Source organism: Pygocentrus nattereri, chromosome 5, assembly GCF_015220715.1.
Source record: "Pygocentrus nattereri isolate fPygNat1 chromosome 5, fPygNat1.pri, whole genome shotgun sequence".
NCBI classification, from domain to species: domain Eukaryota; kingdom Metazoa; phylum Chordata; class Actinopteri; order Characiformes; family Serrasalmidae; genus Pygocentrus; species Pygocentrus nattereri.
The window spans coordinates 49,739,205-49,760,905 of record NC_051215.1 but is presented as its reverse complement, the minus strand read 5'-3'; the positions used below and the strand labels follow the sequence as shown (position 1 = coordinate 49,760,905).

The window sequence follows — 21,701 nt, the reverse complement described above, 5'->3', positions numbered from 1 at the left end:
GAGGAGAGCGCGAGGAGAGCGAGAGGAGAGCGAGAGGAGAGCGAGAGGAGAGCGCGGGGAGAGCGCGGGGAGAGCGCGAGGAGAGCGCGGGGAGAGCGAGAGGAGAGAGCGGGGAGAGCGAGGGGAGAGCGAGAGGAGAGCGCGGGGAGAGCGAGAGGAGAGCGAGAGGAGAGCGCGGGGAGAGCGAGAGGAGAGCGAGAGGAGAGCGCGGGGAGAGCGAGAGGAGAGCGAGAGGAGAGCGAGGGGAGAGCGCGGGGAGAGCGAGAGGAGAGCGCGGGGAGAGCGAGAGGAGAGAGCGGGGAGAGCGAGAGGAGAGCGAGGGGAGAGCGCGGGGAGAGCGAGAGGAGAGCGCGGGGAGAGCGCGAGGAGAGCGCGGGGAGAGCGCGAGGAGAGCGCGGGGAGAGCGCGGGGAGAGCGCGAGGAGAGCGCGGGGAGAGCGAGGGGAGAGCGAGGGGAGAGCGCGGGGAGAGCGAGGGGAGAGCGCGGGGAGAGCACGGGGAGAGCGCGGGGAGAGCGCGAGGAGAGCGCGGGGAGAGCGAGAGGAGAGCGAGAGGAGAGCGCGGGGAGAGCGCGGGGAGAGCGCGAGGAGAGCGCGGGGAGAGCGAGAGGAGAGAGCGGGGAGAGCGAGGGGAGAGCGAGAGGAGAGCGCGGGGAGAGCGAGAGGAGAGCGAGAGGAGAGCGCGGGGAGAGCGAGAGGAGAGCGAGAGGAGAGCGAGGGGAGAGCGCGGGGAGAGCGAGAGGAGAGCGCGGGGAGAGCGAGAGGAGAGAGCGGGGAGAGCGAGAGGAGAGCGAGGGGAGAGCGCGGGGAGAGCGAGAGGAGAGCGCGGGGAGAGCGCGAGGAGAGCGCGGGGAGAGCGCGAGGAGAGCGCGGGGAGAGCGCGGGGAGAGCGCGAGGAGAGCGCGGGGAGAGCGAGGGGAGAGCGAGGGGAGAGCGCGGGGAGAGCGAGGGGAGAGCGCGGGGAGAGCGCGGGGAGAGCGCGGGGAGAGCGCGAGGAGAGCGCGGGGAGAGCGAGAGGAGAGCGAGAGGAGAGCGAGGGGAGAGCGAGAGGAGAGCGCGGGGAGAGCGAGGGGAGAGCGCGGGGAGAGCGAGAGGAGAGCGCGGGGAGAGCGCGGGGAGAGCGAGAGGAGAGCGCGGGGAGAGCGAGGGGAGAGCGCGGGGAGAGCGAGAGGAGAGCGCGGGGAGAGCGAGAGGAGAGCGAGAGGAGAGCGCGGGGAGAGCGCGGGGAGAGCGAGAGGAGAGCGCGAGGAGAGCGAGGGGAGAGCGAGGGGAGAGCGCGGGGAGAGCGCGGGGAGAGCGAGAGGAGAGCGCGGGGAGAGCGAGAGGAGAGCGAGGGGAGAGCGAGGGGAGAGCGCGGGGAGAGCGAGAGGAGAGCGCGGGGAGAGCGAGAGGAGAGCGCGGGGAGAGCGAGAGGAGAGCGCGGGGAGAGCGAGAGGAGAGCGAGAGGAGAGCGAGGGGAGAGCGAGGGGAGAGCGAGGGGAGAGCGAGAGGAGAGCGAGAGGAGAGCGCGGGGAGAGCGAGAGGAGAGCGCGGGGAGAGCGCGGGGAGAGCGAGAGGAGAGCGAGAGGAGAGCGAGGGGAGAGCGAGGGGAGAGCGAGGGGAGAGCGAGAGGAGAGCGAGAGGAGAGCGCGGGGAGAGCGCGGGGAGAGCGAGGGGAGAGCGAGAGGAGAGCGCGAGGAGAGCGCGGGGAGAGCGCGAGGAGAGCGAGAGGAGAGCGCGGGGAGAGCGCGGGGAGAGCGCGAGGAGAGCGCGGGGAGAGCGAGAGGAGAGCGCGGGGAGAGCGCGAGGAGAGCGCGGGGAGAGCGAGAGGAGAGCGAGGGGAGAGCGAGGGGAGAGCGCGGGGAGAGCGAGAGGAGAGCGCGGGGAGAGCGCGGGGAGAGCGAGAGGAGAGCGCGGGGAGAGCGAGGGGAGAGCGAGGGGAGAGCGCGGGGAGAGCGCGGGGAGAGCGAGAGGAGAGCGCGGGGAGAGCGCGGGGAGAGCGAGAGGAGAGCGAGGGGAGAGCGAGAGGAGAGCGCGGGGAGAGCGAGAGGAGAGCGAGAGGAGAGCGCGGGGAGAGCGCGGGGAGAGCGCGGGGAGAGCGAGGGGAGAGCGAGGGGAGAGCGAGAGGAGAGCGAGGGGAGAGCGAGGGGAGAGCGCGGGGAGAGCGCGGGGAGAGCGCGGGGAGAGCGCGGGGAGAGCGAGAGGAGAGCGCGGGGAGAGCGCGGGGAGAGCGCGGGGAGAGCGAGAGGAGAGCGCGGGGAGAGCGCGAGGAGAGCGAGAGGAGAGCGAGAGGAGAGCGCGGGGAGAGCGCGGGGAGAGCGCGGGAAGAGCGAGGGGAGAGCGCGGGGAGAGCGCGGGGAGAGCGAGGGGAGAGCGCGGGGAGAGAGCGAGAGGAGAGCGAGAGGAGAGCGCGGGGAGAGAGCGAGAGGAGAGCGCGGGGAGAGCGAGAGGAGAGCGCGGGGAGAGCGCGGGGAGAGCGCGGGGAGAGCGAGAGGAGAGCGCGGGGAGAGCGCGGGGAGAGCGCGAGGAGAGCGCGGGGAGAGCGAGAGGAGAGCGCGGGGAGAGCGCGAGGAGAGCGAGAGGAGAGCGCGAGAGGAAAATCAAGCTCCAATGTTACTTCAGATCTGAAAAATCCGCAGGTGTTTCTGTCCACCCTTCCACTGTGGTCAAATAGGTCTGAGAGGATGTGTTGCCACCAAGAAAAGGAAATGGGCAAAACGCAACTTCTGCAAGTCAAACGAAGAAGCTGCTTGTGTTTTCAGAGCAATGGACTGGCCACCCCAGAGTCCAGTCCTCAACATCTCTGTATGTGTTTGGGATTATTGAATTATGAGTAGCAGGTAATGCTGCCAGCTTCTAAGACTGAACTTTGGAGGTGTGGAAAAATATTGTGAAGCAAATCTCCTGAAAAGAATGAAAGCTAAAATAAAGGCAGAGGGTGGAGACACAAAGTATAGAAAAACATATTGTTGTTTGACGTGTGCTCACTGCCCCCTAGTGTGTGTGTTCACTAGTGTGTATGTGGTGTTTCCCTTCACGGATGGCTTAAATGCGGAGGTGGAATTTCCCCGTTTGTGGGATTAAAAAAGTATCACTTAACTGCATTAAGGCAGAGGATTTCAAGAATCATAAATATAAGCTTTGTAAAGGATTTTTGTGACTTAATTCCATGTGTGTTATTTTACAGATTTGATGTTTTAGCCATTTTTCCAAACTGTGAAAAATAGTACAAATAAAAAATAAAGTTCTATGAGAAAGCCTTCCAGAACTTTTCACTAATACTGTAGTTGGCGTGAACAAGAAAAGGGAATCAATACACTTAATCTTTAGTTTGTTGTTGATAGAATCTGCATAAAGCAGCACAGACAACATTCTTGGAGAGTAATATCCTTGTTTGAAAATTTGCCGACTGGAATTCTGACATGTCCATGTTATATTTTTTGTGGGAAATAACGAAAAGCTGCTTATGGCAAAACTTTGGAGACTGCTGCATATTCAAGAGTTAAGTGGCAGGCTTTTGAAGTCTCTTTTCCTCTTTCTCATTGTAGGTAAAGACAGTGGTCAGTCTGACAGCGGTCAGGTGAATGGTCTTCAGTTGGAGGAGCTCACTCTGCTCAGAGAAGAACTGGAAGAGCTACGCAAGCAACACGCATTGCTGAACACACAGCTTGCTGAGAGGGACACACTCATTGCCAACCTGGTGTGTATTATGAACACTGAGGGTCTTTTTTTTTATTATTATTTACATTTACATTTTTTTTACCTACGTTGTTTGGTCAGAACTTATTCACTTTGGTCCAGAATAAAATAGCGGGTGTGGAAGGTGCCTTGGACCACGGGCCAGACCAGAGGTCCAAAATTTGGTCTGAGGTGGTCTAACTCGGGATCAGATTGAACCAAGCTTAAGTTCGTCTGCAGTGTGAAAAAACACTTTTGGATGCTTCAGAATTTCATGAAGTTAAGGGCTATCGTCACCTGTTAAACAGGAGAAGACAACAAAAATGGGAGTGCAGAAGATGAAATATGTAACTGTAATTTGGTCTGATGAAAAAGTCAGAAGTCGAGCTGGAAAAAAAAAATTGGGAACATGAAATTTGGTCCAGACTCGTTTTTGTTTATCCTTGTACCTGCACTGTTCTGTTAGGTCAGTGTGTGGGAGAGAATAGTAAACCACCCAAATAATAGCTGGTTAACAGTGGTGTTGGGGTCAGAAACTGACCAATAATGAATGAGAGTAGAGGGACTGCTGAACTGTGCGGCAACAAGCAAACGGGCTACAAACTGTAGCTGGACCTGTTGTGTTCATGCGGATTTAACCCCTTTCACACTCAGAACCCAGCGTCTTGCTAGAATACCTTTACCACTGAGGTCTGGGCTTTGCCTCGTTCACATTTGCACATCAAAGCTGAAAACCCAGCTTTGATGATTGCTCAACAGAAACATTTGGGTTTCCTGGGATGCTTTTTCACTATCGCGCTGTAGCAGCCACACATGCTGCTCTCCATACTGCTTCTGTTGAGTCGTCTGCCACTAGAACTGTGCAAAATTCTCTCTGTTCACGTCTGAGCTCTTCTCTTTATTTTACGGGATCTGGACTAGGTCTAGGTCTAGGTCTAGGTCTTGTACAGATACACTGCAGGTTTATCAGCATTTTGACTCCGGCTTGTGTTCACACATGACCCCTTCCTGTTTAATTACGGTCAAATTTGTGTGTGAAAAGGAATTTGTGAAACAGGCGTTTGGGTATTTGGTTCTGAGTTTGAGTGTTTGCTTTGTTTGATGTATTTCACGCAGAAAGCAGAGGGAGTACAGTCACCTGATGGGTTGACAGCTGCACCAGAAAACACAGAACTACTGAAGGTAGGAGATTGTGCATCAGCCCTCCATAGCAGAAACTGACCATCTCGAGCATTTTAGTCCTTGTGTATGAAAGGTGCTGATTGAGCACACGAAAAATTCACCATCATATTTTTACGTTTAAACTCGCGCTGTTAAGAGTGCAAGAAAATTTGAGAGTAATAGTTGGGAAAAAATTGGTTAGTGAACCAGAAATCAAGCATTATTATCAGTGTCCTCTCTAAAGGAGGAAATAATAATACTAACAGTTTGTGGACATGGCAGTCCTGTGCAGAAGCGGATGTACTTATATTACATGCACATTGATGTAAACAAGTTCTGCTTCTGATTAAGGAATCGGACACCGTCATCAAATCTGTGCTCTCTTTTTACACAGCTTTTAATAAAGGCCAAGGGCAGGAAGAGCCTCGCTAGAGCAGGATAGTATTACAGCATGTAATTCTGATTCTTTGGCTCATCATATTGAAAAAGCTAAGCTTTTTTTTCTGGCCTTGTTACACTCATCAGTGTGTTAGTTTTCCCTGAGTGTGGTGTTGTTTTGCAGGAGTTGGAGTCTCTGAGGGGGCAGGTGCAGACCCAGGCAGCTGAGATCTCCCAGCTGCAGAGAGAAAGACAGGAGGTACAGACCCGAACTGAAGCTTTGGTGAGTTTACTCACAACTTCACTAATTTCGCGGCCGGTTTAATGCAACCCAGTTGTGCTCCTGTAGGGTTCAGTTCGAAAGCTCATAAAACAAAACCGCATCTTCAAAAGACTGATTTGTTTTGATAATGATTCAGTGCATCATAAGATCTCAGATTCCACCGCGATTAAATTTGATTCGACTCTTTTGCTGCAGTTCAGAATTACGTGATAAATATCTACAAAATAAATAAATATGCAGAACATCACAGAAGGTATGCAGTAGTAGAATACAGTAACCACTAAGCTTCTGTTAATTGGTTTTTGAACATTTTTGTTCAGTCTTAATTAAATGTTAATGTAATCCATTATTATGGAATGGATGTGAATGGATTCCAACATTCCAAAATCAATTTAGCTGAATCCTCCAGCTCCCTTCAGATGAATGCCTCTCAATGCGTTTTTACACCATTAACCTTAATTAACAGGGAAGATGGATCTAAATGAATGAATGAAGCCTTTATTGTCACATAGTCACCAAAGTAACCAGCGAAATTTTGATCAACCCGTCCGAGGACATACAATATGACAAGGGGGGAGACCGGACAGGAAGACAGGAATAATGGAAAAACAGAGAAACCGGAATACATTGGGTGAGGGCGGAGACAAACCGCCCCCCCCAGACTGAGTTCCTAAGGAAACTCAGTCTGGGAACAGAGAGAAAAAAACACCTCAGTTCCACACACACAGAGTCCAGGACTAAACTGGAGCTATCTGCAGGAATGGGGCTGTGAACTTCTCAAACAGAGACATTTCCCTGTGTGTATGCTCAGATGTGGGATCAGTGTTGCACTGTGTGTGTTTCCTCTGCAGGCTGCCGTAAGTGGAGAAGCAGCGGATTTAACTAAAGTAACAGAGCTAGAGAACAGACTATCAGCACAAACTGCAGAAACCAACAGACTACAGGTACTACACAACACCAAGTCTTGGATTGTAATGTAAATGTAGACAAACGATTATCGCCTGCAGAATTTCCACGTTGTGATGATCCAAATTCAGTTCCGACGGCCAGCGTGTGAGTGTTGTATAGCTTTGTCCACTGGCCTGCATATTCCCTCGTGGTAATATATTTACCATATAGTTATCTAGGCTAGGTTCTAATATTACTTGAATTATACAGCTCAGTCTGGCGATAGATTTTTATTTGTTTATTTATTTGTTTTTTCCCCTCCAATGAAACAAACATGAAGTAGATCCTACGTACCGGAGGTTTTGGTTCATTTGCGTGTTCTCCGGCATTTTTCTGGTAGAAAATTGAGTGCTTAGTGTTCGTCTTTCTTTAGTGGCTTGTCTACTTGTATTTTTGTTATTTAGCCATTCACATTCAAACTAACCCTGTGTGTGTGGTAGGAGGAGGTGCGAAGTCTGACGGAGAGCAGGGCGGCAATGGAGAAGGAGCGAGCCGCAGCCACCAGCACCGCAACCATTCTGCAGACGGAGAAGAGCAAGCTGCAGCAGGAAGTGGCCGAGTCAAAGAAGGAACAGGACGATCTGTTGATGCTGCTGGCTGACCAAGACCAGAAAATCCTCTCTCTAAAACAGAGGCTCAAAGACCTGGGGGAGACGGTAGGGCTACCCACGCCGCTGCTTCTGGAGTCTCAGTCCTACTGAAGTGCAACTGATGAACACACACTTACACTTGAGTGATATTCAGATCTGTTGGAGGTCTGCGCAGGCATGACATTGAGGCCTGAGTCTGCCCTGTTCCCGTGACCGGCCCAACCGGTGCATCTTAATCTAAACCTTGAACCTGATTGATTGTTGCACAAATTACTTTGCAACACTTCATCACGAAGCATATGTTTGACCGAAAGGGCTTTTGCTGTACCTGACACTGACATAACTGGTGGATGAAGGTACTCTGACGCCCCCTTTGGGGATGAGTCAGGTAGCAAAGCTCTGAACTGATTGAAACAGGCCTGTTGTGAATTTCCCCGCTGTGGGACTAATAAAGGATTATCTTATCTTTTAAATATTGCAGTAGACCAGTGATTAAGAAGCTTGAGCACAGGGATTGTAGTGTCAGACGTGTGCTTGTTGTGGTTCATTCAAACTTTTATAAAATTATTTATTTTTTGCTTTCTGTATTATGTCCTTAAAAGCCTTGAAGCTTTAAGATTAGGATTAAGTGACCCTTATTAGTCCCACAACGGGGAAATTTCACCTCTGCATTTAACCCGTCCGTGAAGTGAAACACCACATACACTCTAGTGAGCACACACACACACACACACACACACACACACACACACACACACTAGGGGCAGTGAGCACACTTGCCCGGAGCGGTGGGCAGCCCAATCTGCAGCACCCGGGGAGCAGTTGGGGGTTAGGTGTTTTGCTCAAGGACACCTCAGTCATGTGCTGTCGGCTCTGGGGATCAAACCGGCGACCTTCCGGTCACAAGGCTGGTTCCCTGACCTCCAGCCCACGACTGCCCCCTTTTAGCATTAAATAGAAAACAGTCACTAAGTTAGCGCCTTATTTTGTGACGGATACTGCTAGGCGTAACATCATTAGGCCAACCGTGTTCTTCTCAGATGACCATTTGCATTGAAGAAAGTGTTTTGATGCCTCGTGGTGCCACTGAAACGTTTCCTGCGGCACCCGCTCACACATGCTGAGCTTAAACATCTCTGACAGCAGCTTTTCACTTGCTTTGAATCTTGTAATTGAGTTTTAGGCCATCGTTTCATTTCCAGCTCTCACATTTTCCCAATTGCTTTGATCCTGTTTTATTATTATTATTTCAGTTTCTTCAGAGCCACAGTGGCTTGGAATATTAGTCATCTTAATAGACTGTATATAATGGCATCACGCACATGTTTAACATTTGGCAGTAAAGAGAGCAAAACCATTTTCTAGACGTTTGAATGTCTTCTAGTTTGTTTCATTGACATTTGTGCTATAAGCCACTTCCACACAGTTCCCTTTTCCATTACATTGATCGATCCATTCTCCAGTGAATGTTTTGCCAGAACGCTTAAGTGTGGTAATGTACTTTTGTTCATTTTCATAACTGACAGTAGTTAGTAGTATGTCATGCATTGTCAGAGACTATGAAAAGTCTGTTTGAGATTACTTCTACATTCCGGATTCTTTATTTTTATTTATTTATTTATTTATTTATTTATTTATTTGGCTTGCATTAAAGAGGCAGCAGAAATATTTTTATTTTATCATTTCGAACAGAAGCATATTAAATATGGCTTCATATCTGATATCACTGTCTTCCTACAGATTGAAGATGAGGACGATTTGGATGCTCGGGACCAATTTGATGACGACGATGATGAAGAGGAGGAAGATGATGAATAAAGAGACTGAACACATTTATCATCATGAAGGGGAAAAACTCTCAAAATCCCCTCTACACTTATAAGAGAGAGACGTCTGGGCTTAAGAAGATTGGAGCACGAGAGGATCGACGCATTCATCTGTTTTCCTCTCTTTTCAACAGGTTCACCTGTTCGTTTTTAGCGTTTGTTTTATTTCTGGAGGGTGGCTGATTTACCCATGTTAGTTCTACTGGACCGTTAAACAGCTTCATGTGACTTCATCTTTAGCTGCTGCCACTGACATGCACATCTAATGCCATGTTATTATTTGTTTGTAGCTGAAACGTCGTTTAAAGACATGATGGGCAAATCTGTTCTTATTCTTTTGTTGATGCAAAAGAAGAAAACTGCACCATGCAGATATGACGATCGTGTGTGTGTGTGTGTGTGTGTGTGTGTGTGTGTGTGTGTGTGTGTATATACACATATACTCATACCCCTCCAGTTGCAGTGGGTTTTATTGTTTGTGTTAATATGGTGCGCTTTCTTCTTTTGTATCAGCTGATGGCTTCAATTAGTAAAGTAGCCAAAACATCAGATCTGAAGAGCGTGAGCCGAAGAAGGAATTTGCCAGAAAAATAAGTTTTCCTCTCTTGCACTGCCTCAGTCACCTCACAGAAAGACTGTTTGGTCAGTCTACCCACAATGCTCAGCTGTGTGTGTGTGTGTGTGTGTGTGTGTGTGTGTGTGTGTGTGTGTGTGTGCGTGCCTGCGCTGTGTGTTAGCTTTAAGGCGTGCCTTCTTTGCCTGGGTGCACATTCGGTAGGCTTTTGCACCGTTTCTGCACTTTCTGCTTCCACCTCTAAACAGCAGACAGGGGGCAGCCCGATATGATGTCATACGCTTGTTTCTAATTGGTTACGTTACATACATTACGTTGCGTAATACTGCGGCGCAAACATAAACATATATAGAACCTACTTAGACCCTAGTATCCATTACGCTGCATGTACGAGGAAATGATTCTTGGCGTGGTAAAAAACCGTTCGGATCGTCGGAGAATGTGTCGTGCCTGGTTGTATGTAGATCCTTTTTGAAAATGGTTCTATATAGCAGAGAACAGGGTTCTGCTATTGTTACGATGGCAAGCTTTTAACATTAGAACCCTTTTTGATGCTGTATAGATCCGTATACAACACATTATCAGTCTGAAGAACCTTTTGCACCATGCGAAGAACCAGTTAAGCATTCAGTGGTTCTATATAGAACTAATGGTTCTAAGCAGAACCATTCCCTGTACTACAGAACTCTTGAGCCATCGTTTGTGTGCATGCTACCATTATTAACAGTACATATTCGTAGTAGCCACCAGGCGGATTGATGTACTTTGCATATGAAAACCTGCAGCCGCCTGGTATCATAATGTTGCTTAGTGCGAATTCTTGGCAACCCGGTTCCGTTGCTTGTTAGCAGTACTAACATTTCTGGCTGTGGTGTTTCTGAGGGGCAGAATGTGGAATAATCCAATCATAAACCTCAGTATTCACCAAGGAATATAAGCCAGCAGCCCCTGCATCATAATATGTGATACTTAAAGCTCAACTGTTCATCATAACTAGTATGGACAGTTATTGAAAGCTAGAATCAGTTCATTGTTGGTAATATTAGTATTTCTGACAGCCGTTTCCTAGTGGAAGCAAGAAAAATCTCCTTTTTTTTGTAGTTTTCATGTTTCTCCCTAACTGAAAACTGCCTGCTGAAAGCGCATCTTCAAATAATATTACAAAATGATTTGCACCTTCAAAAGCTTCCGGAATAACCAGCGGTGGTCTCCGGATTCTCCGCTCAAAGCTGCGGTCAGACACCCCCGCGCCCCTGCACGTGTTTATCTACGGGTTGCCCCAGGTTTCTGCTGTTCTGCTGGAGTCCGCTGTATGCTGTGATAACGTGTTCAGGTTCCTCTAAATGATCAGAGGTATTTTTGCAGCCTTTGCCAGGTTTAGCCATTCAGACTTCCATGTAAGATTCATTTAATTTATACACGTCACAATAAAGAATAAATAGCCTGATTAGATAATATGGCTTTTAAATTCATTTAAACACACTTTACTGTAAGACACAGCAGTTTAGACTGTGCTGCGTTCATGATTCACTTCACCATCGTGTTCTAGTCTGCAACCCCTGTACTGTAGAGAGACAACGCGTCATGTCGTCCTGTCGTTTAAAGAACTCGCCGAACTGGATGTGTGATAGTTGATTTTATCATTGTTTAAAATAACACATGCAGAACATGAGGAGAAACTTCAGCAGGAAATCCCAGCGCAGTGCTGTTGTGAGGGGAATTTTCAGGCTGCTGTGTGAAGCGCGTCAGTGTTTGAAAGGTTTAGCGGAGGAATTTTCACAGTTTTAGTGTGAAAGTTCTTCTTAAACCTCCTGACTGAGGAAGACTACTAATCGAACATAGAAGCAGTGACGTTTCCTCTAATTATGCATTAAACGGACTGATCAGTTCAAATCTCCTTAAGGTTCTGCTGCTGACCACTTTTCTCACACGTTTCTTGGATTTCCTTGTGTAGATCATTTATGTTTGTGCCATTGCTTTGGTCCAGGTTTTGCTGCATAAAGTTCTTAATGAATAACAGCAGCTATACTTGCATGGTTGTGCCCATTTATTTCTGGTTTGTGTGTGTGTGTGTGTGTGTTTGTGTGGTTTTTTTTTGTTTTTTGAGTGTGTTTTTGTGTGTTTTGTTTTTTTTTGTGTGTGTGTGTTTTTTTTTTGTTGTTTTTTTGTTTGTTTTTTTGTGTTTTTTGAGTGTGTGTGCGTGTGTATGTGTGTGTTATGTGTGTGTGTGTGTGTGTGTGTGTGTGTGTGTTTTGTTTTTGTTATTGTTTTTTTGTGGTTTTTGTTTTTTGAGTGTTTTTTTTGTTGTTATTTTTTTGTTGTTTTTTTTTTTGTGTTTTTTGAGTGTGTGTGTGTGTGTGTGTGTGTGTGTGTGTATATGTGTGTGTGTGTGTGTTTGTTTTTTTTGTTTTTTTTGTGTTTTTTGTGTGTGTGTGTGTTTTTTTTGTTTTTTGAGTGTGTGTGTGTTTTTTTTGTTTGTTTTTTTGTTTTTTGAGTGTGTGTTTTTTTGTTGTTTTTTTGTTTGTTTTTTTGTGTTTTTTGAGTGTGTGTGTGTGTGTGTGTGTGTGTGTGTGTTGTTTTTTTTGTTGTTTTTTTTTTTTGTGTTTTTTGAGTGTGTGTGTGTGTGTGTGTGTGTGTGTGTTTTGTTTTTTTTGTTGTTTTTTTTTGTGTTTTTTGAGTGTGTGTGTGTGTGTGTGTGTATGTGTGTATATGTGCGTGTGTGTGCGTGTAAATGTTTTCATTATGCTCTCTGCATTATTAAGTGCGCGGTTTAGAAGTCCGGCTAATGAAATGCCTTTGTGCGTTAACATGTTTAGCGGTCTTCTCTCTGTAGAGAGTGTGGTAACTCATTTTCACGCCTCTACAGACAAAAGACTTCTAAACATATCCCAGACATTATGGAGTGCACTGCATATACACACGGTACGGTTTGGCCATGCAAGTCTTCCAGAGCCATGAATTCTAATCATAACAAAAAAAATTTCCTCCAAACTCGTTGGATGTTGCTTCATCATTGATGGGGATGAAATGAGTTCTGAAGCAGGTCAATGACCCCGTGCCCTCTGCTCAGAAGATCAGGATGCACTGTTCAAACAGAGAAGCTGTGGTGCTCTCAGAACAGCCAGAGCCCAGACAGTCTTGTGGGGGTCAAGGCCATTAATGGTCAAGGTGACAGGGGGCTAACAAACGCACAGAAACCGACGGACTACGGTCTGTGCAAAGTACAAATGTGGGGTAAGTGGATCTGATAATGTGCAGTGTACAATATACACCGGTCAGGCGTAACATTCTGACCACCTCCTTGTTTCTACACTCACTGTCCACTTTATCAGCTCCACTGACCGTATAGCTGCACTCTGTAGTTCTACAGTTACAGACTGTAGTCCATCTGTTTCTCTGATACTCTGTTACCCTGTTCTTCAGTGGTCAGGACCCCCATGGACCCCCACAGAGCAGGTACTGTTTGGGTGGTGAGTCATTCTCAGCACTGCAGTAACACTGACGTGGTGGTGGTGTGTTAGTGTTGTGCTGGTACGAGTGGATCAGACACAGCAGTGCTGCTGGAGTTTTTAAACACTGTCCACTCACTGTCCACTCTATTAGACACTCCTACCTTGTAGATGTAAAGTCAGAGACGACAGCTCATCTGCTGCTGCACAGTTTGTGTTGGTCATCCTCTAGTCCTTCATCAGTGGTCACAGGACGCTGCCCACAGGACGCTGCTGGCTGGATGTTTTTGGTTGGTGGACTATTCTCAGTCCAGCAGAGACACTGAGGTGTTTGACGGAGATTTTGAATAAATATTCCCTTAATCAGTGATCAAAGGATTGTAAGAGATGTAATCAGTAACCAGGCTGGTAAAAACCTGTTGAGACCAGTGTTTGGGAGCGAGCTCATCATGCGATGGCTAAATTGATGGACGAATAGATGCACCTATTAGAGAATGAGCTAATATCAAAATTTGAGAAGCAAGGCGGGGGCATATCAGATATTACCCCAGATAAATTGTATAAACTGTTGCTGTATTTGCACCGTTGGGTCTCTCAAGACCCTGTAGCACCAAACTCGGCGTCTTTTTCACTTAACTTGGACTTAAAACACTCATCAATGAAAGTGTTTAGCTGGTATTAAATATTTCCCCATTTTACCCATAATATTATGTTGTAGGCCTGGGGCTGAAGGGGACCGCCTTTAGTCCTGACCTGTTTAAAAACTCCAGCAGCACTGCTGTGTCTGATCCACTTGTACCAGCACAACACACTAACACACCACCACCACGTCAGTGATACTGCAGTGCTGAGAATGACCCACCACCCAAACAGTACCTGCTCTGTGAGGGTCCATGGGGGTCCTGACCACTGAAGAACAGGGTAACAGAGTATCAGAGAAACAGATGGACTACAGTCTGTAACTGTAGAACTACAGAGTGTAGCTATACGGTCAGTGGAGCTGATAAAGTGGACAGTGAGCGCAGAAACGAGGAGGTGGTCAGGATTCACCTGATTGGTGTAGGTGTGTTTAGTAAGATGTTGGACCATCATAAGCTTCTTAGATTCTACAAGTGTCTGAAGTTTTCCAAAAGGTGTTCCCTCAGTGTTTGTTTTGGTGGGGAGAGCACGGTCTTATTCGCAAAGGGCTGGTGTGGCTGTAGGAGGCACACGTTCAGCTGTTTAAAGGCTGAGCAGCTGATTAGATCAGTGGAATCAGGTGAACTCCATCCCGATGGGAATGAAAACTTCAGCTCTTTGTGGATAAGACTGGACATCCCTGGTCTAACATAGTCCAAAGTCTCCCATTGGTGTTCAGCTGGGTTGAGATCTGGTGACTGTGGTGATCAGACTAATTTAGCTTTTCTCTAACCTGAACTATGTCCAGAGAAATGCCCCCCACAACATAGTAGAGCTGCTGGACCTGCTCACTCTAGGGGTCAAGTATTGGTGTACACCAAGGAGGACTCGTCTTACCATATCAGCCTTTTTCACGTGTGCAGATCAATGCCCATGTTTTCTCATGACTGAACTCTCAAATGTGCATCATCTTTGCAATGAAGTGTTTATGCACTCCAGCCCTACGACAGCGCCGCGTTCTGTGTAGACTGTTCTGAGAATGCAGGATGTGGTTAGACTGTCAGCAAGTTCAGCCCTTCTACAACTTACACTGCAGTAGCACAAGCTTAATTAAGCTACTTCATTTAACGGGTTTCAACATCATTTAAAGATGACTTCCCATAAGATCGAAATACAGATTCACTTTAGTCAAATTAGACCAGAGCTGGACGAAGTACACAAACCATGTACCTGAGTTAAAGTCGAGACCCCCAAGGTAAAATATTCCTCCAGTAAAGCAGAAGTTCCTCCCTTTAGACCTCCACTTGAGTAAAAGTACTAAAGTATTTCCCTTCAAATGTACTTAAGTATAAAGTAAAAGTACTAAAAGAGTAATTCTGGCTCTGATGTCCTGTTATCATTTTTATAACCAGACTGGCTTCATGAACTCATTTCAGGTGAAAGTCCTCCAGCGTCTCTCTTGGTAAACCAGTCTTTTAATAGAAGGTCATTAATTAGTGACGCTGACGTCTATTAAAATGATCAGAAGCACAAAACACTGAAGGTAAACAGTTTCCATCAGGGAGAACCGAGTGGCTCTGAAATCACTTTTTACACACAAGCAAAGTTTCAGTTTCAGATTTATTTACAACTTAGTTCCAAGTTTAAGTTGAATAAAAACTGGCTTTAAACTCAGGATCACAGATGAGCTCCTTTACTATGTTGATCTGTAGGCGTCTGTTCATAAACATAAACCAGCCCAAACTCATTTACTATAAAATGAAATGGTGTTTGTAGAAATTCAGAAAAAAGCCGCGTCAGTCTCGACTGCATATGTGGACATATTTCTATATTGAGCTCTATTTACACAAAGTTAGGTTAGTTCATCATTTATGTTGAACAGACTCTCCCAAAGTTTTACGCTGCTGCGCTGACGTTGAACCGCGTGCTGCACTGGGTCGGTCTGACCAACAGGTCAAAACCAGCTCTAAACAAAGTGACCGCTGGGCCCTGATTGGTGCTCTGGCTTTGCGCTTCTTTCGTTTTGACATGTTACGTTTTTATACACACAGAAACCAAAAGGAACGACAGATTTCTCAAAATGTAGGAGGAAAAAGTCGGATATTAGACTCTGAAATGTAGTGGAGTGAAAGGAAAAAGTCGCCCAGAACGGAGAAACTTCAGTACAGATACACCAAAAATACTAAAGTACAGAAACCAATTACATTTACTCAGTTACTCAGTTACTCAGTTACTCAGATACTGTCCACCACTGAATTAGACATGCAGTTAGCACCGTGCTAGCCAGGTTGCTCCAAACTATGTAGTTTATTCTTTCTTCCTTAATCATAATTATGTAGATTGTCTTTGAGGTAAGTGTTGTTTACAGAGCTGATGATGTGGTGAGGCTCAGATAATCATCACTCTACAGACAGTAAATAAATAAAGTAATATATATATATATATATATATATATATATATATATATGAGATATGTATTAAACACAAAATCTAGAGAAAATATACACGAGTGACTGTGTTGTTCTTTAAAGTGGCTTAGTGTTAAGATGATGTGATACAGTAGAAATGCTGACAGAGTGACCGAGTGAAGTGGTAGTCGGGGACGGACCCCCAACTTCACAGCTCATTCAGAAGCCTGACAGCCTGTGGGTAGAAACTGCTGGACTGGCTAATGTAATGACATGATGACGTACACATGCTGTATTTGAAAAAGTTCAGAAGAATATGAAGACATCTGATTGGCTTGCGTGTGTCTCCTGTGTTTCCATGAACTCACTGCATGTCTGCATGTGTCGAGCGTTTGGTCATGTTTGGGTCCAGTAGGGGGCGCCTTCCTCTTCTTAATGTACCAGCATTAAGGACCTGATGGTCCACTCCAGAGTCTGTCGTTTACTGGGCGCTTCAGATTCTGTCTGGTTAACATTTAGAAAAACACGCAAGACTCTCTTTGGGTCATTGTAAAGATGAAGACAAGCAAAATGATCTAATTAAAACAAAATATGTCACTCAGGAAGCGTGGACTAATGAGCAGCTTTATTAATGCCAACATATTCGCTTTGTTAATGACGGCTTATTAGCATTAATAACACTTATTACCTCTATTAATGCCAATTATCTTTATTAATGCCAACATATTCGCTTTGTTAATGACGGCTTATTAGCATTAATAACACTTATTACCTCTATTAATGCCAATTATCTTTATTAATGCCAACATATTCGCTTTGTTAATGACGGCTTATTAGCATTAATAACACTTATTACCTCTATTAATGCCAATTATCTTTATTAATGCCAACATATTCGCTTTGTTAATGACGGCTTATTAGCATTAATAACACTTATTACCTCTATTAATGCCAATTATCTTTATTAATGCCAACATATTCGCTTTGTTAATGACGGCTTATTAGCATTAATAACACTTATTACCTCTATTAATGCCAATTATCTTTATTAATGCCAACATATTCGCTTTGTTAATGACGGCTTATTAGCATTAATAACACTTATTACCTCTATTAATGCCAATTATCTTTATTAATGCCAACATATTCGCTTTGTTAATGACGGCTTATTAGCATTAATAACACTTATTAACTCTATTAATGCCAATTATCTTTATTAATGCCAACATATTCGCTTTGTTAATGATGGCTTATTAGCATTAATAACACTTATTAACTCTATTAATGCCAATTATCTTTATTAATGCCAACATATTCGCTTTGTTAATGATGGCTTATTAGCATTAATAACACTTATTAACTCTATTAATGCCAATTATCTTTATTAATGCCAACATATTCGCTTTGTTAATGATGGCTTATTAGCATTAATAACACTTATTAACTCTATTAATGCCAATTATCTTTATTAATGCCAACATATTTGCTTTGTTAATGACGGCTTATTAGCATTAATAACACTTATTAACTCTATTAATGCCAATTATCTTTATTAATGCCAACATATTCGCTTTGTTAATGACGGCTTATTAGCATTAATAACACTTATTACCTCTATTAATGCCAATTATCTTTATTAATGCCAACATATTCGCTTTGTTAATGACGGCTTATTAGCATTAATAACACTTATTACCTCTATTAATGCCAATTATCTTTATTAATGCCAACATATTCGCTTTGTTAATGACGGCTTATTAGCATTAATAACACTTATTACCTCTATTAATGCCAATTATCTTTATTAATGCCAACATATTCGCTTTGTTAATGACGGCTTATTAGCATTAATAACACTTATTAACTCTATTAATGCCAATTATCTTTATTAATGCCAACATATTCGCTTTGTTAATGATGGCTTATTAGCATTAATAACACTTATTAACTCTATTAATGCCAATTATCTTTATTAATGCCAACATATTCGCTTTGTTAATGATGGCTTATTAGCATTAATAACACTTATTAACTCTATTAATGCCAATTATCTTTATTAATGCCAACATATTCGCTTTGTTAATGATGGCTTATTAGCATTAATAACACTTATTAACTCTATTAATGCCAATTATCTTTATTAATGCCAACATATTTGCTTTGTTAATGACGGCTTATTAGCATTAATAACACTTATTAACTCTATTAATGCCAATTATCTTTATTAATGCCAACATATTCGCTTTGTTAATGACTGCTTATTAGCATTAATAACACTTATTAACCTTTTAGTGCTAACTTATTAACCCTAATGCCAATTATCTTTATTAATGCCAACATATTTGCTTTGTTAATGACGCTTATTAGCATTAATAACACTTATTAACCTTTTAGTGCTAACTTATTAACTCTATTAATGCCAATTATCTTTATTGATGCCAACATATTTGCTTTGTTAATGACGCTTATTAGCATTAATAACACTTATTAACCTTTTAGTGCTAACTTATTAACTCTATTAATGCCAATTATCTTTATTGATGCTAACATATTTGCTTTGTTAATGACGGCTTATTAGCTTTAATAACACTTATTAACTCTATTAATGCCAATTAACTCTATTAATGCCAATATATTTGCTTTGTTAATGACTGCTTATTAGCATTAATAACACTTATTAACCTTTTAGTGCTAACTTATTAACTCTATTAATGCCAATAATCTTTATTAATGCTAGCACTGAGACTTCAATCCATACTGCTCTGAATTATGAGTAGGGCACCACCCCCTGCCCCCCACCATCCATGCTGCCCATGCGGGCTGTAATCTCTTCTGCTTGAGGTGTTTTGGCTCCGTTATTCCAAGAGCTTCTCCGTGACTCCGTGGACATGTCCGGGCATCATTAGCCTACTGTGCTGTGGTTATGGCTTCATAAACCAACAGTGGGGCCTGAAACGCTGCAAGGCGCAGTGTGTTCGACGTTCCACAGCACCAAAAGCAAAACCCCATTGTCCACTCTCTATTATTGTGTGTTTGTATGTTCCAGAGGGCACCATTAGGTCAGTGTGTAGGCCAAGTGATGAAGCAGCTAATTGTCCTCTAGTTTGTGCTGTCCATGGTTTACAGAGCGGCGTTATGTGTCAGGACAGGGGTCCATAGTGCACGTCTTTTTTTCCCAACAGATCCCTCCTCCCGGGCCAGGACTGGCCAATACATCTGTGTGGAGTTAAATTTGTGCCAAATGTTTGAAACAAAATGCTGAAATATTACAATACAAAATATTTCTGAGTATAAAATGTATATAAACAAGAAATTTGACTTTTTTTCACTTTCGGCACAAAATTAACCCCACGCCTGTGCCCAACTCAAGTCGACTTACTAATTGATTAATTAAACAGTAAACTGTGGCCCCAGATTTCAAAATTTCACTAAAAATGTTCAGAGAAAAAATATAAAAACCCTTGATGGCTTGTATCCCAATGTGGTGGCTGTGAACGCACCTAGCATCGTAAATCCATACAGATGAAACAGATAACGATGCGTAGACAAAGCTTCATACAAACAATTCAATATCATAACCACATCAGGAGTTGCTTGAAGGGGAATTCCACCATTTTTCCCAACATGTCTGAATTCAGTGGTTGAGACGGAAACCAAGTCGTGGAGAACGGTTTGAGGTTTGTTGGGGCACTTACAGATTTTCAGGGGGTGGTGATGGGAACCAGGGGTGTCCATGTCTACAACACGGATCACTATCAGTTCTCACTATTATCACTACAGTGTTCCGACGAGGGGATCTCACAGGAGTGAGTTAGTTAAACATAACGTAAATTTGATACCATAAGGTCTTAAATAAAATAAGTATAAACTGGTGTTACACTGGGTGGCGCTGTCGCCTCACAGCGAGGAGGGCCTGGGTTCGATTCCCCGGCCGGGTGACCGGGGTCCTCTCTGTGTGGAGTCTGCATGTTCTCCCCATGTCTGTGTGGGTTTCCTCCGGGTTCTCCGGTTTCCTCCCACAGTCCAAAGACATGCAGTCAGGCCAATTAGACGTGTTACATTGCCCCTGGGTGTGTGTGTGCTCGTGTCTGCCCTGTGATGGACTGGCGACCTGTCCAGAGTGTATCCTGCCTTCCGCCCGTTGACGATGGGATAGGCTCCAGCACCACCCCTGCGACCCTGATGGAGAAGCTGCTTAGAAAATGTGTGTGTGTGTGTGTGTGTGTGTGTTACACTGATGACACCCTTGCTGTAACTGACCAATATGATATAAACCTTTAAGATTAAGATTCCCTTATTAGTCCCACAACGGGGAAATTCCACCTCCGCATTTAACCCATCCATGAAGTGAAACACCACATACACACACACACACACACACACACACACACACTAGGGGGCAGTGAGCACACTTGAACACACGGGGAGCAGTTGGGGGGACGGTTAGGTGTCTTGCTCAAGGACACCTCAGTCATGGACTGTCAGCACTGGGGATCGAACTGCCCCAGACAAGCCTCATGACATGAGCTAGATCAGATGATGTCAAGCAGGACCATCTCAGCAAGGGAATCGCTATGGTTACCTCACCAGGTGATCGCTGTATTATACAATCAGGAAATATATCAAATCTAACATTTAAAAGATAAGAGTAAAACTAAAAGACGGATGGCATGGAAATGTAACATAGTTCAGAATAAGTCCTGATAAAGGAAAGAAGTCTGACTTAAAAACCCGAAACGGTGGAGCGGTTAATATTCTCTCTCAGTCCTTCTAGGAGGAGAACCAGTGAAGAACCAGGTCACTCCAGAAGGTACAAGAATGACAACAGCTTAGGACATTGGGTTCTGTTGTTTCAATATCAAAGTCACAGAATTTGCCATTCTTTTTCCCCATATAACTTTAAGAATTAATTAGAGTGACAGATGCCATTCCAAATGTCAGTATTCCTTACATGGACTAGGAAATGAAATATAGGCATATCTAGAACCCATCTGATTAACAACAGCCCCAACCTTTTCTCTCCAGTTGTTTTACAGCAAAGCAAAGGTTCTGTGGAAATCCACATCATCTAGACTCTGGGCCAATTCTGACCGTGGGTGATGAGGGGTCTCTAAAGCAGAACAGCTCTTTTCATCAGAACCTTCAGTCCAGAACGGCCTCACCAACTCAGACAACCTGTTTAGGATGAATCTATAATCAAGATCCTTCCCACAATCCTCCAGAAAGTGACACTGAGCTTCCCCACCTGAGCAAAGGGATGACGTACAGGGCCGCATCACTGCCACAGCCAGCACTGCGCAGTAAAGTAGTCCCAGGCCGGTTAACCCGAGATAACACGTTCTGCGTTTGTAACAGCCGTAGTGCTTTCCTCCAGTGGCCAAACGCACCGGTGGCGTCACGTTTTGGGCCCTTGCGCGTCTAAAGAAGACATATGACTGTTATTAGTTTACAAACACATTTGAAGAACAAAAAACAAACGTCTAAAAATATCAAATAAAAAAATATAACAAAAATTATGAGCAGCATTCTGGCTTCTGCTCTACTTTCCTCTTTGTTTTTAGAAACCGCTGGACTCTTATGTCAGAAACCACACAAGCAGACTGGGACGACTGAGGCGTGACGTCACCAGACGCGTCTTTGACGTCAGCAAACATTTTTTAATCCACTGCATTTTGCGGTAGGTGGAGGAACCGGGCACATCTGCGTCGTTTAACGTTATAGTTTGGGAACTGTCGCTTTAAGAGCGGATGGCGGGCGGTCCTGTGTCGGGGAGGAGCTGCTCCTCCTCCTCCTCCTCCTCCTCCTCCTCCT

General features: G+C 44.9%; 1 protein-coding gene across 5 annotated transcripts in view; it reads left to right on the top strand.

Moving 5' to 3' along the window:
• The window catches only part of uso1 (USO1 vesicle transport factor), a 39,610-nt gene extending 28,167 nt beyond the window's left edge, over positions 1-11,443 (top strand). For all 5 annotated transcript variants that reach the window (XM_037538702.1, XM_037538701.1, XM_037538700.1 and 2 more), the window contains 6 exons: positions 3,526-3,677; positions 4,772-4,837; positions 5,379-5,477; positions 6,329-6,421; positions 6,866-7,081; positions 8,756-11,443. In XM_037538702.1, the coding sequence (XP_037394599.1) occupies positions 3,526-3,677; positions 4,772-4,837; positions 5,379-5,477; positions 6,329-6,421; positions 6,866-7,081; positions 8,756-8,833 (704 nt within the window). In that variant the 3' untranslated portion in view covers positions 8,834-11,443. The remainder of the gene's footprint in view (positions 1-3,525; positions 3,678-4,771; positions 4,838-5,378; positions 5,478-6,328; positions 6,422-6,865; positions 7,082-8,755) is intronic.
• The last annotated feature ends 10,258 nt before the right edge of the window (positions 11,444-21,701 follow it).